The sequence below is a fragment of the Gigantopelta aegis genome, chromosome 9 (assembly GCF_016097555.1).
Source record: "Gigantopelta aegis isolate Gae_Host chromosome 9, Gae_host_genome, whole genome shotgun sequence".
In the NCBI taxonomy this organism is placed as follows: Eukaryota; Metazoa; Mollusca; class Gastropoda; order Neomphalida; family Peltospiridae; genus Gigantopelta; species Gigantopelta aegis.
The window spans coordinates 20,599,502-20,617,539 of NC_054707.1; the positions used below are offsets into that span (position 1 = coordinate 20,599,502).

Below are 18,038 nucleotides of genomic sequence, written 5' to 3' on the forward strand. Positions count from 1 at the left end.
ATATTATTATATGTTCTATATTATAGAATTTGCTTTTCTGTTTATCACCGAGTAAAATTTAGATTTCTATCATTGTCATATTATGTAGCTTGTTCATGTATTAACAGACCACAACTACGTGGCACAACTCATTTATACTGTTCTTGTATTTATGAATAAACTGAACTGAATTGAATAAAGCTCAATGCCAATATTAATTGAACATGGTCTAACAGTAGTGAAAACGATTCTCTAGATACAAGTTCTCCAACAGCCTAAACTTCACCCATCATCATGCACAACAGCGACCCCAACGTCAATTAAATTTAAAACTTTTATACAAAATTTCTTCATATATTGAGACTATTCAAATGAGCATTTCTGGAAGTAGAGAAGTTGTTTTTGGTTTTCTTTTGTTATGTTTTGGTTGTTGTTTTTTTAAACGGCTTAATTTTTCCCGTTTGGGCCGCACCCTTAATTTTCCAGAGGTATCAAAATGACTAATTAAATTCACAAATTTATTTTTCCATTCTTAGTTTTTCCCCTTTTGGCCCCACCCCCCCAGGTCCCTAGGGGAACGGGAAGGTGTCAGAACGATCAAATTCATAATTTTGTTTCTCTATTGGTCTAGGAAACTTCCCACCAAATTTGTTAGAAATGGTCTAATAGGTCTGAAGAAATTAACAGTTTAAAATGCATTTCTTTATATATTTTTCTCATTCCAACCAGTGCACCACAACTGGTCAAAGGCAGTGGTATGTGCTTTCCTGTCTGTGGGAAAGTGCATATAAAAGATCCTTTGCTGCTAATGGAAAAATGTAGCGGGTTTCCTCTGATGACTATATGTACTGATTTATTATTCATCGGCTATTGGATGTCAAATGTTTGATAATGTCTGCACATAAACATAACGGCCACCACGACACAAGTATGGTAGTTATAAAGGTTATTCTGTTTAATGACACCACTAGAGCACATTAATTTATTAATCATGGGTCATGGCAATTATAAATGCACTCCCCAGAACTAGTGTTACTGGGCAGCAATAAAAGCCTGCTCTTTACTCAACCAATCATTTGTGATATTAATGATTGCAGTTCAAAAATGTATACTCAAACAAAGGTACTTACCAGAAACTGAAAAATAGCATAAAAAAAAGACAAATTTATAAAAAAATATCTTTATTTCATTGCTTACATTTCAGTATAATCAATAAAACAATTTGAAAATATTTGTTGGCAATATACAATGTACAAAAATTAAATTAAAAAACAAAGGCACTCTCCGAAAAAAAGCAAAAATAACAAAACACAAAACAAGAAGATTAAAAGTTTTGAACGGTCCACTACTCTTTTGCTTGCAGTTAACGTGTGCATCACAGAGCAACCTGTGTACGGTTAACTTATAGTCAAAGAGCAATCAATTTTGGTTGTGCTAATTTCATTGGTTGATATGACTTTAGTATCCAGATCATCACCATGGAGCAGCCAATTGAATTCCCTTAAATTGATACACAGATGGTGTTCTCTTCAATAGATGTGTAAGAAAACCTAACAAACAAGACAAGCAACCCTCAGTAGTTTCTCACTTTCTTATAGGATCTGTCCTGGTTTTCAAAAACACCATATAATCAGTCTCTGGCTACCACAGAGCGTTTATGATTGAAATTACAAGACAATTACTTTTCCCTGCTTGAAATATCAATGTTTATATATCCAACACATTTTTGTTGTCCTAATGCTTGTAGTGACTCAAAATGGATTTTACTTTGTAAAATATATTTATATTTTTAGTATGTACAAAATTATTGGGATGAAAATCCAGTTAGTGCTATTACAAACATTAGTAGAATATATACCAATATGTAATTTTTTAATGTTTGGAAAGGTAATTTGTTTGTTTTTTTCGTGGGTTTTTTCAGGCTTACGTAAAGTAATTATTTAGTGGCCTAAGTCTATAAAAAACACTGGCTTTTGGCATCAGGTTACCACATTCTAGAACACTTCTTATAAAGTGAGGTATATTCCTGTATGATTTGTAACCAACAAAGTTCTTGGAGGTAACTTTATACAGGCAGTTAAAACATTTCAATGAGTGATAAATCTACCATCGAATTTAATTTGAATTAAATCTGACAGAAGATAGTATCGGACTACTTTTCAATGAGCCCAATGCATCAATAGTGCTTGCATACCTGGTTTTACCACTAGGTGAAATAACCTTTAGCCCATGGCACCAAATTCGAGGGGTGGAGAAGACCATCAAACTTAGAATACACTGGGGGCTATATTATCTGACATCCCATTTTGTGTCTATCAAAAGAATATATGATAAAGACACAAGCACATTAGTTTTATTTAATAAATATAAACACCTAGCCATACCATACCAATACCTATAACACACCAGATGACTTTCATGTTCTAAAAATAACACTGTATATAATACAAATACGCAACAGTCTAGTTATGACTTGATTGCATATGGATCAATCTAACTAGCAGATATAATATATATATATATATATATATATATATATATATATATATATATATATATATATATATATATATATATATATATACGCCCTGAAAACCCCAACAACATGTCAGTTCATGAAAGACATCAGTTTTCATTTCTTCCACAACTGTTCTATATACATGTAACACAATATTAACAACCCATCTACACTGTGAAAACACTCAGGGGTACTTAACAAGTCTCATTAAATAGAAGCAAGCACCTGTGTTAATACTGCCACAGAAAGATGTGAAATAAATACGACTCCACAAAAGAAAAACAGCTTAGAAAGAAAAAAACCCAGTTTGTTTGTGTCTTATTTCACCATGACACACAATAAGTTGTGTGAACATTAAGCTAATTTTGTCCTTACCCATTTTTTTTTTATACTGCTTATACACAATGTTTGCTTCCTGCTGTACCATGTGTTTGGCAACAGACATGTCCTGTCTCAAATATAGAAATGTTATAAAATGCCATCTAGAGAATGAATAAGATCAAGACTTGGAATTTGAACTCAGCCAAGTGAGGCCTTCGAAAAGTCCATCACCAGTCACGGCACACACGGGTTGCACATACCAGTTCCGGTCTCGCAGTTGAGAAAGACCCAGCTTCTCTTGAATTTCATTTGGCTTCATTACTATACAACAAAGAGAAAGAAAAAAAGAAAAAAGAAAAATGTAGATGATAGCAGACTGCACGTTCATAAAATAAAAGTAAAATGTTTTGCCGACTATTATTTGATTTTTGAATGGTTTTCTTAATAATAAAATATATTGACCAAATTCAACTTTAATTCGCATTAGCTGAACAATAGCTTAATGTTAACCCTAGCTACTTTAATCCCTGCTTTTGGCAATATATAAAGATTTTTTTGTTTAACGACACCACTAGAGCACATTGAATAATTAATCATCGGCTATTGGATGTCAAACATCGGTAATTCTGACTCGTAGTCATCAGAGGAAACCCGCTATATTTTCCCTAATGCTATGCACTTTTCCACAGACAGGAAAGCACATACCACAGCCTTTGACCAGTGGTGCACTGGTTGGAATGAGAAAAAACCCAATCAGCTGAATGGATCCACCGAGGTGGTTCGATCCTGCGACACAAGCACCTCCGGCAAGTGCTCAACTGACTGAGCTAAATCCAACCCTTTGGCAATATATATGCACATTTCAGTGATTATTTTATGTTATGTGTTGAGTACATATACATTTAGGCTAAAAACTTGATACGGAATAAATACCATCTCGAAGATCCTGCTTGTTTGCGAATATTAAAATTACAACATTCCTCATCTCTTGGTCATTAATAATTTTATGCAGTTCCTCTTTGGCTTCGTCAATTCTATCCCGATCAGAACAGTCGACTACAAATATGAGAGCCAGTGAACCAATATAGTAGTGACGCCATAGAGGTCGTAATTTCTCTTGACCACCTACATCCTGAAAAAACAACAACAAAAACCCCACATAAATAAATGTACTTCCCCAACAGCATTACCACTATTACAAGAATATACACAGGTTCATATATATGTAGAAATAATACCCCCCTAAAAAAGGGAGTATTTTAATGTTTGACAAACAAAAAACACACCAGTAATATACTGCTTCGTGTGCATTTAATATGTTAGTTTTTTTTCAATTGCATTACCACTAGCTGATACATGTAAGTAAAAGTATCATTACTCCACTGTTGTTTTTATTATTTTGGGGCCACAAAAATATACATGTATGTAATTTGTCTTGCTTAATTCCACCACTGGTGTACATTAATTAATCATCAGCTATTTGGTGTGAAACATTTGTAATTTTTTACTTGTATTCTTAGAGAAAACCTGCTACATTTTAATTTCCATTAGCAGCAAGGGACCTTTTATATAATATGCACTTTCCCAAAGACAAGACAGCACATACCATGCCAGTCATTGATATACCAGTTGTGGTACACTGGATGGGATGGGAATCGATGATGAGAGTAGTTCAATATACAGTGAAACCCCTCTAAACTGGACACCCTCGGGACCAAGTAAAATATCTGGTTTAAAGAGGTATCTGGTTTAGAGAGGTTAATTTCTGCACTGATTTTTAAATAAGGACAGTGAAAAATGTTCAGTTTTGGAGGAATTGCGGTTTACAGAGGGTCCAGTTTTGAGAGGTTTCACTGTAGATTTAATATAAATTTTCTTCTTTTAAAAAAAAATTAAGCTGGTACTTATTCATGTTTTACAGCAATGTTAGCCTTTGATCATAAGGTTGTTACTTCCAAGCACTGAATTTTGGGATTTATTAAAAAAGTTCAGGATTCTGCTAAAATCGTAAAATGATTCCATCTTACAAACATGTTTCTGACCCACAAATTGGCATGGATCCTGTTAAATTCACAGCCTGACTTCAGACTGGATACGGCATACCATGTTTGATATATCAGTCATGGGTAACTGGATGTGATGGGAAAAACCAAATGAGTGAATGAATGAATGAATGAATTAATTAATTAAAAAATAGCGAGATTAACAATGTACATGCATGTATATATAAAACATGGTTTCTGATTAAAGCGAATACAAATGAATTTACTTACCCAAACATTAAATTTGACATTTTTGTATTTGATGGTTTCTACATTATATCCTACTGTTGGTATCTCATTCATGTGATGACGAAACTTCATTTTGTTTAGAACAGCTGAACACAGGTCAAAGAAAATTCAAAACATACACACCAAAACTGAACGGTAACACACACAATGAAATTTTTTTTAGAAAAAGATAAACCCCTCTCCATGAAATTTTTTCTTTCTTTCTTTTTTTTTGTTTCTTTCATTTTGCTTGTTTTCTTCTGTTTGTTTTTAAAGGATACTAGTTTTTCCTGCAGCATTTCTTTTTTTTTTCTTTCATTCTTTTTATTTGGTTTTTTTTTCTGTTTGTTTTTAAAGGATACTGGTTTTTCCTGCAGCATCAAGCCCCAGCATCACTATTCTCATTTCCTTGTTGCCAAACATCTTTGACAACAGTTTCCCCATCTTGAAGGATTGCCAAAAGGCATCAACTCTGAAGAAAAAAAAAAAAAAAATTTAATTAAATTAATTCAATAAATTATAATAAATAAATTAACTACCTGTTAGGTAGGGATAAGAAAGAAAAATTATGTTGAACATACAAATACAGTTCTGTTAGTTCAACAGGCATCATCTACATGTTCATTCAAACATTGAATTCTCTCTTTTTAAAATTCTTCTTCGGGATTCTGCTAGAATCGTAAAATATTAAAAATAATATTTGGGATTCCATCTCATAATCTTACACTTCAGACCCAAACTCTGGGATGTAAGGGACCTTGACTGATATCGAAACACAGAGTCCTGATCAATTTGCAGCCCGACATGTATATATAGCCTAGTAATTTGAATGTCAAACATTTGATCATTTTGACATATAGTCTTAGAAAGGAAGGGGCAGGACATAGCCCACTTGGTGCGCGATCGATCTGGGATCAATCCTCATTGGTGGGCCCATATTGGACTATTTCTTGTTCCAGCCAGTGCACCACGACTGGTATATCAAAGGCTGTTGCATGTGCTATCCTGTCTGTGGGATATGGTGCATATATATAAAAGATCCCTTGCAACTAATGGAAATTTTTTTTCAGGTTTCCTCTCTATAAGACTGTAAAAATTACCAAAACAAACTTTAAGAGAGGAAATCCACATTTTTTAAATTAGTAGCATGGGATCTTTTATATGGACAGGATAGCACATACCACAGTCTTTTATACACCAGTCATGCATGATGCACTGGCTGGAATGAGAAATGGCTACAGTAATTATCATAATTGCAACCACTTAAATGTAATATCTAGTGTAACTTGTAACCAAAAGACAAGTCATGCTAGTTAAAGTTAAAATTAGTGTTGTTTAACGACACTACTAGAACTTAGTGATTAATTAATCATCGGCTATTGGATGGCAAACATTTGGTAATTCTGACACGTAGTCAGAAGAAACCCTCTACATTTTTCCATTAGCAGCAAGGGATCTTTTATATGCACTTTTCCAAAGACAGGAAAGCACATACCACGGCCTTTGGTCAGTTGTGGTGCACTGGTTGGAGTTTCAATACAAAGATGAAATGTAAACCTACATGCACATGTAAATAGTCAATGAATTGAACAGCTGTCCAAATGAATAATAATTTTTAAATACTAGTAGTTAAAGTTTTTATTTTATTTAATGACATCAATAAATCAAACTGATTAATTACCCAGTAAGTTAAAGTACATGCATATACTAACATATCGATCATTTTTGGTTACAGCACTGAATTTTCGCAGCAGCCTTCGCCAGGAAAAGTGAGAAGGCAGAAGTAAATGTTTTATTTAATGACGCACTCAACACATTTTATTTACAGTTATATAGCCTCGGACATGTATATGGTAAGGACCACACAGATATTGAGGGAGGAAACCCTCTGTCGCCACTTTATGGGCTACTCTTTTCGATTAGCAACAGGGGATCTTTTATATGCACTATCCCACTGACAGAATAGCACATACCACGGCCTTTGATGTACCATTCGTGGTGCACTGGCTGGAATGAGAAATAGCCCAATGGTCCCACTAACGGAATCGATCCCAAACTGACCGCGCATCAAGCGAACACTTTACCACTGGGCTACGTCTCGTCCCTGAAAAAGCGAGTGATCAATCCCATTCCCATCCACACTTGCCTTGAAATCTATACTAGGCTTGTACGCAGTGGGTGGGGGTGAGTGAGGGGTGACAGGTGCATAAGCACCCCCACAAATTACCAAAGGTCCACATTTTTTTCTATCAAATGTAGCTAACGTTATGTAAAAAAAAAAAAAAAAATGTATTTTAGTTGAAGCATTGTGACCTCAGCATGTTTTTGCCGAGGCCAGTTTCTCAATTGCAAGGCTGATTTTTTTTTTAAACGTGGAGGCGTTGCCCATTTATACCAAACACAAGAATAATCTCCTCTTTTCAGTCATATTGAGAATTCACTTGTCTTGCTCATAACAAATATTTCACACAGTACTGCTAATTACTAATACACTACAGAAGAAGAAAAAAAAAGTTCAGTTAAATATGTGGGTGCTGTTGGGTTTCTTCCTATAGTGTGTATTAGTGATTTATCAATTTATAAATCATCAGCTATTGGATGTCAAACATTTGATAATTCTGACAGTCTTAGAGAGCAAACCTGCTTCATTTTTCTATTACTAGCAAGGGATCTTTTATATGCACATCCCACAGACAGGATATAGCACATATCATGGCCTTTGATATACCAGTCGTGGTACACTCGCTAAAACAAGATATAGCCCAATGGGCTCACCGACGGGGATCGATCCTAGATCGACCATGCATCAAGTGAGTGCCTTACCACTGGGCTCACACTAGTGATTTATCAAGGTAGACGTAAATATGTCAAGAATATTTGCGTACTCAGTGGAAGGTAAAAATCATGCCTGTTTCAGTGTTTGTTATAGTCAGTTGTTTCTGATGGCAAAGAGCAATTAATGACTGTCCACATGTCCACATGTCTGTTTATAGCCCTTACCAGCCTCCATGAATTTCAGTTTCAGAAAAGTAAGAGTTTTGGAACTAACAAAAAACAAAACAACAAAAAAAACCCATACCATTTTTATGTACAGTTTTAAAAACAATCGGTTCAGAAATAAATAAAATTGTTGTACATAACACATATTTAAAAAATGACATTTACTGCTGGGAAGGACTATACAACTCTCGAATGTACAGTTAAAGTTTGTTTTTGTTTAACACCACCACTAAAGCACATTGATTTATTAATCATCGGCTATTGGATATGTCAAACATCTGATCATTGTGACAGTCATTTCCCACTAGTAGCAAGGGATCTTTTATAGGCACCACCCCACAGACAGGATAGCACATACCACAGCCTTTGATATACATACTGGCTGGAATGAGAAACAGTCCAAAGGGCCCACCGACAAGCATTGATCCTAGTGAACGTAGAGAGCTACTGTGAAGAGAGTTTACACCATGACAATCATGTGACTTCAATAGCCACATATAGTAGGCCTAGTATAGCTGATAACATGAAATATTGCTTCAAAGTACAGGCTTTCAAAATCAGACAAATGGTTAAGAAATGTGCCATGTTTACAAATGGGTCAAGTTCACTTGTGATTTAACATTTCTATGAATGTGACATTTCATTTAAACTTATTTTTATGCTTATATGTAATTAAGGTTCAAGCACGCTGTCTAGGGCACACATCTCAGCTATCTGTCCAGTACAGTGGGTTAGACTAGTCAATGAGACATCAAAACTTGCTCTGGGCTGCGAACCCTGTACCTACCAGCCTTATGTCCGATGACTTAACAACAACACCGAGGCCGGTTAAGAATGTGACAGGCATTTGTTACTTTCCATGTCACTGGCGTAGGAAGAGGGGGGGAGGGGGCATGTGCCCCCCCCCCCCCCCTTCAGATATATTGCTTTATATTTGCTTGATAAGTGTAAGTGTAAATATAAAACCTTCCTACGCCACTGCATGTTAGAAATCTTAAAATGTTCGTACTGTTGCACGCAATCGACGCATCCACTGAGACAGGTCCCTCACAGAAACAGGTAATTGGACAATACAAAACCACAACCTAAAGGTTATGGTAAATTCTCCTTATTTATTTACTTTCAATATTATTAAGGGGGCATACATTAAACTGGTCAAACAACTGACATAATTGTTAGTGTGAATTGTGTGAACAACGCACTATGTTTAAGCAAAATGTGTAAGCCATATCGTTTACAAAAAAAAAAAGAAGAAAAAAAAAAAAAGTTTGTTTTATTTAACGACGCCGCTAGAGCACATTGATTTTTTATCTTATCATCGGCTATTGGACGTCAAACATATGGTCATTCTGACACTGTTTTAGAGGAAACCCGCTGTCGCCACATAGGCTACTCTTTTTACGACAGGCAGCAAGGGATCTTTTATTTGCGCTTCCCACAGGCAGGATAGCACAAACCATGGCCTTTGTTGAACCAGTTATGGATCACTGGTCGGTGCAAGTGGTTTACACCTACCCATTGAGCCTTGCGGAGCACTCACTCAGGGTTTGGAGTCGGTATCTGGATTAAAAATCCGATGCCTCGACTGGGATCCGAACCCAGTACCTACCAGCCTGTAGACCGATGGCCTCCCACGACGCCACCGAGTTTTTACAAATAAAGTTACAATGGCGGCGAAAAACAAACTTCCTTAACAACGCGAGTATAAATTTGAAAACGTAGCATCACCCGAAAATTTTTCGGCGAAAGAATATACACGTAGGCCTACTATAATATGCCGATTTATTTAAATACGGTAAGGCTCTTTCTTTCATAATTTTTTTACTACTTTTATACTCTTTCCACCTACATTTTAGACAAAAATCAATTTTGAGATACTACAAAACATTACGATATCTAGAAATGCATTGGTTATTGATAAAAGATTTCGGCAAATAGCCTAAATGATTTTAGAATTATTAAAATTACATTTTCTTGCTTATATTCAGAAAATTAATATATCATAATTTTCTTGCTTACAAAATTAATATGCTATATTAATTTTGTAAGCAAGAAAATATAAGTAAATTGTAATTTTAATAAAAAAAAATTGGTTTAACGACACCACTAGAGCACACTGATATTATTAATCATCGGCTATTGGATGTCGAACATTTGGTAATTTTGACATATATAGTCATAGAAAGGAAACCTGCTATATTTTTCCATTAATAGCAAGGGATCTTTTATATACACCATCCCATAGGTAGGATACCACATACCACAACCTTTGATATAGCCCAATGGACCAATCTAATTAAAATTAGCTCCACTATTACATGTGGATCTAACAGCAGCCCGTTGGAGCTCATGTCCACCAATCAAAACCTTACTTGCAGAATCATGCCTTAAAACATGTTTTATTTTATAAAATAAATAATTTGTAATGTAAAACTGAAGACTGATTTAGTTTTTAGTTTTTTTAAATAAATAAATAATTTGTAATGTAAAATTGCAATCTAATTAAAATTAGCTCCACTATTAAGTGTACTGCGGCCATTAAAATAGACTCGCCCGATATTTTTGAATTTGTATGCTCTCAAATAACGTTATAAACGGCGAAGTGTGATTGGTCAATATTTAAATTATTATTAACAGACGAAATGTTACTTGGACATTGGAGACTACGCAGTGTTGTTAGCAATCTGATTAAAATTAGTTCTGCTGGTCTAAATAAGGCATTCGTAATTCACATGAAGCATGTATACCCTCAGGATAATTCGGAATGTTTTCAAATTATTTTCAAATCACTGGCATGATTCTGCAAGTAAGGTTTTGATTGGTGGACATAAGCTCCAACGGGCTGCTGTTAGATCCACATAATAGTGGAGCTAATTTTAATTAGATTGCCCAATGGGCCCACCGACGGCAGGGCCGTAGTTAGCGAGGGAAAATCCGGAAAAATTATAGAAAGTTAGAGAAAATTTTCTTGTTAACCGTTTAAGGAGTTTAAGTTGCCCCCCCCCCCCCCCCCCCCCAAACAAAAAAATCCTAGCTACGGCCCTGGACGGGGATCGATTCTAGACCGACTGCGCATCAAGCGAGTGCTTTACCACTGGGCTATGTCCCGCCCCCTTTATCAGTTACATCCCGCCCCTAATTTAAATGTTAAATCAATTATTTGCCAAACAAAATTTAAAGGGCCAATTATATATTACGTAACGTCCGAGGGGGTGGGTGCATTTAACAGTGTTACCTAACGCATTTTAAAAAATTACTCATATATATATTTTTTTTTTTTTCATAAACCGTCTGTAACTGCAACAATGTTTTAAATTATTGTTTAAGGTAGGTAGTTATAGCATGACGTATACACAAAAATCGATTTAAATCGAGTTGAAATGCGTATAGATCTGCCCTTTCCCAAATCGCAAAACAGTATAGTAGGCCTACGTTAGAATTATAAACCAGTGTACCACAACTTGTCAAATGCCGTGGTATGTGCTTTCCTGTCTGTGGGAAAGTACATATAAAAGATCCCTTGCTACATTAGAAAAATGTGGCGCGTTTCCTCTGATGACTACGAGTCAGAATTGCAAAATGTTTGACATCCAATAATTTTGACAAAAATAGTGTTATATCTCAATATTTTTCTGCGGTGTTTTGTAAGGACGTCGTGGATACAATTTCTTTAGCGGAAGTTTGAAATGTTTATTCTTCCAAAAAATTTTACGAGTTGCTTCCCTCTATTTAGCAAATTTAAAATAGCGGAAACATTTTTTTTTATGTTGTCGTTGGAAGATTTATTTTGTTAATAATAATGCAAGTACATCAATCGGGACTTAGTGAGTACGGTAGGTTATACATTTTTGGTTTGTGTTTCCATTTATTGCACTATTTCGGTTGAGAAACGATTGAAACTTGGTGCCACAAGTTTTGAATATAAGGTATGTAAAAATATTCGGACGTAGAAAGTGTGGTAATCGGAAGTAGAAAGATTCACACTTTCTACGTCCGTCCCTTCGGATTAGGTACACAAACCTCTTAACTGCAACACGTCATGCAGCACACACGGACGAACTTCAGAGCTTGTTAAAGGATGAGACTGTCATAGTGAAATAAAGACCGAATACCTGAACGTAGGTTACCACGTTACAGACTTCATTACATTGTGACGTCATTGAAACAGTGTTGACTGTTATTAGTGTTGGGACATTGTGGGTTCGTTTTAACAAATTATTTGATTCATTATCGTTGTTTACATTGTTCATTACATACGGTACCTATTTAATCTTCCTTTAGAATTAATGACCATTCTGACCTTGCAATGCAGTGGCGCGCGCCCCCACACACATACACATACATACATACATACATACATATAAACCATCGCTGCTGTACTGCTACTGTAGCCCCGAGTAGGCCTACTACGATTGTAAGAGAGCTAGACGGACATTTGCAATTGGACATTTGGACCAAATGTCCATTTACCGCTCTTATAGTCAGAGTGCTCGAGCGTCTGTTACTGAATCGAGGAATGTAGCCTCCCCGCTTCCTACGCAAGTGCAATAAAAACATAAACATGACTAACTAATACACACCAGTTGTTTCCCCCCATTTTATTTATTGCACTTGTTTATAGTATAATATTCGTGTGTACCATAAACGCATACAATAAACAACATGGGAAAACAAGTTCTGCATATTTAATATTGAGAATAACTGCACTGTCGTAGGAAGCGGGGGGGGGGGGGGGGGGGAGGAGGCCGTGTGACTCACTTTGTAGCAGCAGCGATTGTTTTTATCTATTTATACAAAGAAAGAAAGAAATGTTTTATTTAACGACGCACTCAACACATTTTATTTACGGTTATATGGCGTCAGACATATGGTTAAGGACCACACAGATTTTGAGAGGAAACCCGCTGTCGCCACTTCATGAGCTACTCTTTCCGATTAGCAGCAAGGGATCTTTTATTTGCGCTTCCCACAGGCAGGATAGCACAAACCATGGCCTTTGTTGAACCAGTTACGGATCACTGGTCGGTGCAAGTGGTTTACACCTACCCATTGAGCAGTGCGGAGCACTCACTCAGGGTTTGGAGTTGGTATCTGGATTAAAAATCCCATGCCTCGACTGGGATCCGAACCCAGTACCTACCAGCCTGTTGACGGATGGCCTAACCACTATGCCACCGTGGCCGGTCTTATCTATTTATACATGTATTTATATATTATGTGTTTATGTGCGTGTACCGCGCCCCCCCCCCCCCCCATTTTGGCACCTTCCTATGCCCTTGAATTGGCATCTTCGCAAGCCATGATACCATTCCATGTCATTAAAAAACAAACCCCAAAACACCAAGAAGATTATCAGTGGATCTTTTATATGCCCAAAGACATGACACACATACCAGTGTCTTTTGTCGGGACAGGAAAACAACATGCAATCGGAGCATTGATCAAACAAGATTTCTCGCTCCAACCAATGCGCCAAGACTGGTACATCAAAGGCCATGGTATGTGCTATCCTGTCTAAGGGATGGTACATATAAAAGATCACTTGCTGCTAATCGAAAAGAATAGCTGATAAAGTGGTGACAGCAGGTTTCCTCTCTCAATATCTGTGTGGTCCTTAACCATATGTCCGACGCCACATAACCGTAAATAAAATGTGTTGAGTGCGTCGTTAAATAAAACATTTCCTTTGATCAAACAGAGTTTAATCCTATGATCAAAGCACCTCTGGTGAGTGTTGTACCGACCAAGCTAGACCATGCCTTTTTTCTTCAGAAATGAGATACTTGTAACAGATACCAAGATACATCTTATATGGATATGAACATAGTGAAAGTTAAAATTGGTTTTGATCAACAACACCACTAGAACACATTGATTTATTAATCAAAGGCTATTGGATGCCAAAACATTTGGTAATTTTGACTTATAGTCGCTATATTTTTTCATTAGCAGCAAGGGTTCTTTTATATGCATCATCCCACAGACAGGATATCATATACTACAGCCGTTGATATACCAGTCGTGATGCACTGGCTGCAACAAGAAGTAGTCCAATGGGCCCACCGCTGGGGATCGATCCTAAACCGATCACACATCAGGCGAGCACTTTACCACTGGGCTACATTCCACCCCAAACATAATGATCATGATTAAAGTTAGTTTTGCTTAACTACACCACATTAGTACATATTAAGCATTGGCTACTGGATATCAAACATTCGGTTATTTTGACATATAGTGTTGGAGGAAACCTGCTACATTTTTCCATTAGTAGCAAGGGATCTTTTATATGCAATTTAGCAGACAGAACAGCACATACCACAGACTGATATACTAGTCATGGTGCACTTGTTGGAACATGAAACAACCCAATCAGAGAAATGCTCCTCTAAAGAATAGGAAATGTTTTATTTAACGACGCACTCAACACATTTTATTTACAGTTATATGGCATAAGACATATGGTCAAGGACCACACATATATTGACGGAGGAAACCCACTGTTGCCACTTCATGGGCTACTCTTTTCGATTAGCAGCAAGGGATCTTTTATATGCACCATTCCATAGACAGGATAGCATATACCATGGCCTTTGATATACCAGTCGTGGTGCACTGACTAGAGCGAGAAATAGCCCAATGGGCTCACTGACGGGGATCAATCTTAGACCGACCCGCATTGAGCAAGCGTTGTACCACTGAGAGCTAGGTCCACTAAGGTGATTCGATCCTATGACGTAAGCACCTCAGGCGAGTGCTCTACCGACTGAGCTAAGTCCCATCTCGGTATTACTCTACAGTTTTAATGGCCAGAATAACTGAACCAGTCATTTATGAAATCAATGACTGTAAAATATTTCAGTTAAAAAGTTATACTCTAGCAAAGGTATCTACCATAAACTAAAAACCAGCATAACAAAAACCAACAGTTAGCATATTTAATTTATACAAAATATCTTTATTTCATTGGCTACATTTCAATATAATAATCATTAAAACAGTCTGAAAATGTTAGTTGGCAATATACAAAAATTAAGTTACCCACCCTCCCCTAAAAAAAAAAAAAGAGAGAGAAAAAAAATAGTCTTAAACAAAAATAGAAAAGTAAGTACATATAATGTACATAATTATAGCAATAATTATTTAACATGATATACGTTACATTTCTATATCCTCCAGTACATGTTTTAGCAAACAGATATAGGCAGGTGGTTTAATCATATCAATGGAGTGTGCAGTCTTTGTTTTGAGTCTGCCAAAGAAAGACAACTCCATGAAGTCAAACAAGGGAAAGGAATCTCGGTGACACCCCAGCACATTGTTTAATCAGCAGCTACTGGATGTCTAACATGATTACATTGTAACATGTGACCTTAGTTCTTGAAAACGGCAGTTCAAAAACCCAATACACTTACACTGGGTATTCTTTGAGATTACCAACATTGGGGATTGAGGTCTTTTATATTCACTTTCCTACAGATGTAACTAAAACAGTTCCACATAATATATACTCTTCAAAAAAAATGTAGGGGAACCTGAAATATTAATGTTAATATCAACTATTAGACCGAACATATGTTTTGACCACAGACATCCTAGTAAAGAACGTTCAGGTCTGTTTATCGACACACTGAAACACATTCCTTATTTTGCAAGTGTATCACGCAGTTGCCCCGTACACATGCGTGGGATGTCATTCTCGATTTTGATAATTTCCAAGAAGGTTGATTAAGAAAGGTCCATTAATCACTGTGGAACATTATTTCTGTCAATCTTTTTCATTTTGTTGATCATACAGTTGTTATTGTTTTGTTTTCAGTCATTTTTATTGTTTGAATCTGCCATTTACTGATAAAAAACCTGTTAACTTTCAAATTTCACTTCTGACCCCAATCGTCCTTCAAGATCTTTGGTGGTCATAAAATCTACTGTAATACTGAATTACCAGTTGTAATGTTTGCCTAATTAATTCACAATTATCTTATAACCATTCCCCACAGCTAATATACTTTACAATTTTGGCAATTGTAAATTCTTATTAGAGTTCCCCTACTTTTTTTGAAGAGTATATATTGTGGACTTTGAGGCTGAACTCAACAGATAAAATTAAAAACACGAGAATTATGTCCAGGTCAGCAGCAAGTTCAAGCCTAACATACAGAACAAGTTACCAAAAAACCTAAACAAAACCCCCAAGTTAATGTTTGTTTAACAACACCACTAGAGCACACTGATTAGGCAATTATGACAGGTAGTCTTCAGAGAAAACCTGCTACATTTTTCCCCATTAGTAACAAGGGATCTTTTTTATGCACTTTTCCCACTGATAAGACAGCACATACTACGGCCTTCGATAGAGCAGTTGTGGGGTCACCAAAATGTTGATTTTCAATTATCACACATTGTGCCCGTTTTAAGTAATAAACAGTTTCATGTATGTAGGATGGTGAAGTGAGATTTTACATTTAATACAACCATTTACCGAGGGCTCTTATTATATATAAAAAAAATTAAAACCCTTTTAACCTATTCATTGGTGTCAGTCACTTTTAATGACAACAGGGTATCTTAACTACAGGGCAAGTTCTCAGTGTAGTCTAATGGCATAATTCATGTACAATTTGGAAAAAACAACTTTGTTAATTGGTAGTTGTACTCAAGATTGTTTGCATGTAATTTCTTACCCTAATCAGGCCTGCAGGAACCAGGGGGAAGAGGAAAAACATACTTTTCTGTTCTACTAAATATATAAACTGAATCCCTCTTCCACATCACATATTTGTTCCAATAGCCAATTACCGTCTACAGGCATCTCCAAGCAAAAGTAAAAAAAGGTTTTTGTTTAACAACACCACTAGAGCACATTGATTAATTAATCATCGACTATGGTAAAACATATAGTAATTTTGACATGTAGTCATCAGAGGAAGACCACATTTTTTGTAATGCAGCAAAGGATCTTTTATGTGCACTTTCCCAGACAGGAAAGCACATACCACAGCCTTTGACCAGTTGTGATGCACTGGTTAGAATGAGAAAAAACCCAACGTGGTTAGATCCTGCGACGCAAGCACCTCAACCGAGTTAAATTTTGCACCGAATCTCCAAGCAAGCCCAACATATTTATTAGATCAATATGAATAGAAATCATATGCAGGACCAGAATCTTGACAATAGAGTCAACAGAAAACAAATTACCAGCTACACTCCATTGTTAGACACTTGCAGTATCAAGTATAAGAACTGAAATTAAGTATGCACCAAATGCCTAAATATTTCTTCACCTTGTCAAACCTACCACAGAGAACACCCCGAATAACAACCACTTGACTATAAAGGGCATTTATGATATAAATTATAATCCTTTTGCCCACAGGAATGACATTTTACCTGATCATAAAGACCATATTTTGTAGGTCCCCTGGATGGCCATTATAGACCGTTTTGACTGCATCAAAAATCCCTAACAAAATCAAATTTAAAAAAAAGAGAAAAAAAAGTGCCAACATAAAGAATTCTTTGCCTACACACCTCGACAGCAGTAGCAAGTGCCATAATATCAACTAATCTGGTTAAATAACAAAATGCAATATTCTCTCAAAACAACGTACAAAATAGTGACGACGCTACACACTAATCCTACTGTCATTGGCTCAACAGCACAGGCTGCTCCATTTCAATGGAACCACAGGGAATAACAAAGAACAGACAGATTATTGGAAACTTTTATTCACTGTATTTGTTCAGTGTTTCTACCATTACTATTCTTGCATATCTGTAATCTGTCAAAAATAGAAAAGAAAAAAGAGAAGAAGAAAAAAAAACGGAGAAAAAGGAAAAAAAAAAAAAGAGAGAAAAAACAAAGAAAAAAGAAGTGCAATATACCAGTGGCGGATCAAGGGGGTGCCCTTGCTGGGCAATTTTTTTTTTATGTTCATTCCAAACATATT

General features: G+C 36.1%; 1 protein-coding gene across 1 annotated transcript; it reads right to left on the minus strand.

Annotated features, from left to right (window-relative positions):
* Window positions 1–1,158: 1,158 nt before the first annotated feature.
* Window positions 1,159–12,232, minus strand: LOC121382016 (ADP-ribosylation factor 6-like). Its single transcript, XM_041511481.1, has 5 exons — window positions 12,109–12,232; window positions 5,451–5,560; window positions 5,092–5,195; window positions 3,752–3,950; window positions 1,159–3,139 (listed from the first exon to the last, which is right to left on the minus strand). Exons 2-5 carry the CDS (start codon window positions 5,530–5,532, stop codon window positions 2,997–2,999), a joined length of 528 nt encoding a protein of 175 aa, XP_041367415.1. The 5' UTR covers window positions 5,533–5,560; window positions 12,109–12,232; the 3' UTR covers window positions 1,159–2,996.
* Window positions 12,233–18,038: the final 5,806 nt, after the last annotated feature.

Bases quoted from the DNA above. Each gene is read 5' to 3' on its own strand.
- LOC121382016 (XM_041511481.1), bottom strand. From the start codon at position 5,532: ATGGGGAAACTGTTGTCAAAGATGTTTGGCAACAAGGAAATGAGAATA. The intron at 3,951-5,091 runs GTAAGTAAATTC...TTGTTTTTTCAG, and splicing joins ATGTCAAATTTAATGTTTGG to GATGTAGGTGGTCAAGAGAA. The intron at 3,140-3,751 runs GTATTTATTCCG...TTTGTTGTATAG, and splicing joins CAAGCAGGATCTTCGAGATG to TAATGAAGCCAAATGAAATT.